This window comes from Poecilia formosa, unplaced genomic scaffold (genome assembly GCF_000485575.1).
Source record: "Poecilia formosa unplaced genomic scaffold, Poecilia_formosa-5.1.2 Scaffold265, whole genome shotgun sequence".
Taxonomy (NCBI): domain Eukaryota; kingdom Metazoa; phylum Chordata; class Actinopteri; order Cyprinodontiformes; family Poeciliidae; genus Poecilia; species Poecilia formosa.
The window spans coordinates 732,741-736,723 of record NW_006800204.1 but is presented as its reverse complement, the minus strand read 5'-3'; the positions used below and the strand labels follow the sequence as shown (position 1 = coordinate 736,723).

At 46.4% G+C, this 3,983-nt stretch overlaps 1 protein-coding gene across 1 annotated transcript; it reads right to left on the bottom strand.

Annotated features, from left to right (window-relative positions):
* Positions 1-44: 44 nt before the first annotated feature.
* Positions 45-3,927, bottom strand: cox7a1 (cytochrome c oxidase subunit 7A1). The gene is made up of 4 exons (XM_007570691.2): positions 3,783-3,927; positions 1,864-1,950; positions 773-857; positions 45-184 (listed from the first exon to the last, which is right to left on the bottom strand). The coding sequence occupies exons 1-4, from the start codon at positions 3,795-3,797 to the stop codon at positions 126-128; spliced, it is 246 nt and encodes an 81-aa protein (XP_007570753.1). The 5' UTR covers positions 3,798-3,927; the 3' UTR covers positions 45-125.
* Positions 3,928-3,983: the final 56 nt, after the last annotated feature.

Below are 3,983 nucleotides of genomic sequence, written 5' to 3'. Positions count from 1 at the left end.
GTTGATTAAAGGTTTTCCTGCTGACTGAACAGAAGCCAAACAGACACAGAGAAACTGAGTGATTTTATTTCTGCTTTCAGACGAGCATCGGCTTAGCGTTGCTGCGCTGCATGTTGCACATCATCTCATTCCTTCTTCTTAGGCATGGAGGCAACAAGCAGCCAGTAGATGGAGTAGCAGGTTCCTGCAGAGAACAGACATGAGTAGAAGAAGAATCTGGCTCCTTCCTGATCCTCAGCGAGTTTAAAACCGACATTAATTAAACAAGTAACATGGTGAAAATATGACTTTAAATATGAGTCTCTCTGTTTTTTCTCTTTAAATAACCAAAATTATTGGGGATCTGCAGCAGTGCTCAGAAAGGTGGTTGTCATAGCAACCTCCATCTGGATGGAAGCAGAACATGGCGCCCCTGTCTCGTTCAGCGCCGCTGTCAGACAGTGACCCCTGCTGGCCAGGAGGCCTCAGTGCTGCAGCTTTCTGAGCCGCTCCAGCCCGATCCTGTGACCTTCAGTCTGGTTCTGGTCCAACCCGATAAGGTCCAGATGCAGCTCGTGTTCATAAGCACATTACATCTTCTGCTGCTAGATCAATCGATTTAGTAATCGATTGATCAGAAAACTAAACCATCACCACTTCTTGGTCCAGCTCCATATTTAAGTTTTATCTTTCTCATTTTCAAATAAATAACTGTTTTTAACCTTTTTTAACCATTTTAACTTTTGTTTAATATCATTGTATTTTATTAATCTAGTCTGTGATTGGCTCTTACCTGCGACAGTCAGCAACATGGTGGCCCGGTACAGCAGAACATCGCTGGTTCCTCCCTTGATATGGACCGGCAGCCCGTTGTCTTCCTGTAACCATGGAAACCACAGGGGACATCAGGTGGCGATTAGAGGATATTTCTTTATTTCTGACATGATTTTAGTACAAGCAGCCAGAAAGCTGCAGGATTCAAACCTACACCTCAGTTTGCTACAGAACAGAAGCAGAGCAGACTTCTTGTCTGAGACGAGCGTCAGCCAATCAGAGCGGACGACAGACTGCGACACGATTGGTCAACTTCCTGCTAAAGACGGGTCAAAAGTTTAAAACTCACGTTCAGAGTTTAGATTTCATTTAGTCTATCAAGGTGTTAATGTTAAATAAAACAGAAGAATCAAACTGCATGTCGACCCGACAGCGCCTCCTGCAGGCCACTGAGGTCACAGCGACAGGAAGGAGGGGTCCGCAGAAAACGTAGCTTTAAAACTAAGCCTAGATAAAACTGAGGTAACTTCAGGTTATCCTTCCACTGAAACACAACAGTTCTTATTTCCAACTCGACGTTTAAAACAAAGTGACTCTTTCAAACCTTCCTGAAAATGGAAACCTGGAAAACTCACTTTGACCTTTTGATCTGAGACAATAAAACATCGTTTGAAAATGTTCATATTTACATTTGAACTTTATAAAGTTAATCATTATGGTTAATCCGATTAATCACGTTTAGAATTCGATTGACAGAACTATTATTACTGCAACAGCAAAATCTCAAACTAAATTTTACCAGATCCAGTAATGAGAGTCAATGTAACTCTTCATTTTGCCACGTGAGCAGGGCTGGAAAAGCAGCATCTTTGGACCGCGCCGTCTCCATGGCAACCAGTAGGCCTGGTCACCATGGTAACTGGTAGCTTGGGAGCCTTATCTGTCCAACCGGAGGTAAAAACTTGGATTTTACTGAACTCCAGGTGGAAAAGTGAGTATTTCCTGGTTTCTCTCGATCCGGTCTGGTTAAACTGATCAGTTACTGTTCTGATGGTTCTGTTGCCGGGGCTTCCGGTCCGGTCGGCCGCTGGGCGGGCGGTGGAGTCTCACCTGGAAGAATTTCTGCGCCTCAGGAACTTTGTTCTTCAGGTTTCTGCTGGAGCTGCTGAAGGCCCGGACGGCCGCCAGGGGAACGTTCTGGAAACAAACGGAAACGCGGTTAAAACGCGGAGCTTCTGAAGAGACGAAGGAAAACATTTAACCAAGAAAAAACTCTAGAAGGAAACAGAATCAGCTGCAGACTCCAGGTTCAGCCGCACTAATCAGCTTTTCCTAAACATGCAAAATGTTCTGCAGGTTCTCTAATAGCTGATCAATAACTATGATCTGTGAAATCCAGGGACCAATCAGAGCCGATCAACAGAGGCGGATCCGTCACGTGTTCCTGTTTCTGTTTTCCTCCTTTTAATTGTTTGTTTTCCCTTCAGGACAATAAATAATAATCCAGATTATTTATTCTGGACTAATCTGAGCCAGACGGACAGAGTTCTAATCCATTCTGGTTCTGTTCATGTTCTGGTTCTATTGGATCATTTCTTCTTGTCCTGTTTAAATATTATTTCCAGATCAGATCTAATCTGGATTAACTTTTCTAGAACTGAACTGAATTGATAAATAAACAAATGGTGCTGCAGTGGCCTAGTCAAAGTCCAGTCCTGAAGAGAGCTGGGCTTTGACTCGGTCAAGCTGGAGCAAAACCTACACTGTCTCTTTAAGAACCTGCATGTCTCTCTGTTCACAGGAAGGTCAGACTGGACAGCTGGGGGCGGGACTTCCTGCACCAGAGCCAACCCTGTCGCAGCAACACGACACCAGAACCAATCAGAGAGCAGAACTCATCCCAAAGGACAAAAAAAACAAAACAACACAAAGTTCAGCTGGAGGTCATCAGCTGACCAGAACCAGAACTGGGTCTCACGGGGTTAAAGGTCACTAAGGTGGAGAAATTCAAAGAAAGATCTTTAGAAATAAATTAACTTTTTTCCATGAAATTTGAATCAGAGATTTCAGATGAAAACTTTTTACTTACTCATAAAGGATTTATGACAAACTTTGATCTGAAAACACAGATTAACAGCGTTAACCCCGAAGGTTCTGGACCGGGTCAGAGCTACAGAACCAGAATCTGAACTGGGGCAGAAAGACGATCCGGTTCCTGTGAAGCAGAAAATAATTTCCCCTGAAGCTGCTGAGAAGTTTCTGCTTCTTTGTGACATTAAAGTTTTCATGAAAAATCAGAACAAAAATTCAGACGTGAAGAAGAAAACGTCGTGGGAGCGAAGTAAGGCTGCAGCATCATGCTGCGGGCCGGGACTGGCTCGGTGGCGCCGCCCTGGAGGTGGAGCTTTAAGCGGTTCATGTCCAGCATGTGTGGGGTCTGCAGAGCTGCTAGCTAGCTTTTTCATGACCTTTGACCTGTAGCAGTCCTGGATGGAGGGTCATGACCCTCTCTGCTGACTGATGGGTCCCTGGAGTCCGGACCGGTTCTGGTTCTGTTCACACCGTGACACAGATGGAGGGAGAGGAGGAGGAAGACCCCGAGGAATGGGACAGGCTAATTCCTGGAGCCGTCCTGCTGCCGTTTAAATGTTTATGAAAAAATGGCCAGAAGTTTAACAAATATGGAGAAAAACATGAAATATTTCATCATCATGCAGAAAATAAAAGACACATGAATCCAGAAAAAGGCAACAGGGATGTTTCCCTGTGGCTGCAGCACCGCAGGCTGCAGCACCGCAGGCTGCCGTCATGGCGGACGTGCGGCGCTGCACTCGGCCCAGCAGGTGAGCAGCAGGTGTGAGTCTGAGGCAGAACCGCTGAACCTGCAGCCGGCGCTCCACCCGGATCATATCTCTGCCCCCCGACACGGCGACCCCCCGGGGTCAGAGCCGCTCTGCCTCTAACCGAGTCAAAGTTCACCTCAAACGGATCACTAGGCAGAAAAACAGGAGAAGAAGAGCCAGGCTCACCAGAAGGCGATTCATGTCGAGCTGCTGCCTGCGCTACCTTCACAAGGACACACACTCACACACTTCCTGGCTGTCGGAGAGTTTCTGAGCGTCTGCCAAACTACGATCAGCTGCAGAGGCCAAACTGCCTGCAGGAAGGGAGAGCGACAGCTCCGGCTGCGTACACACACACACACACACGCACACACACACACACACACA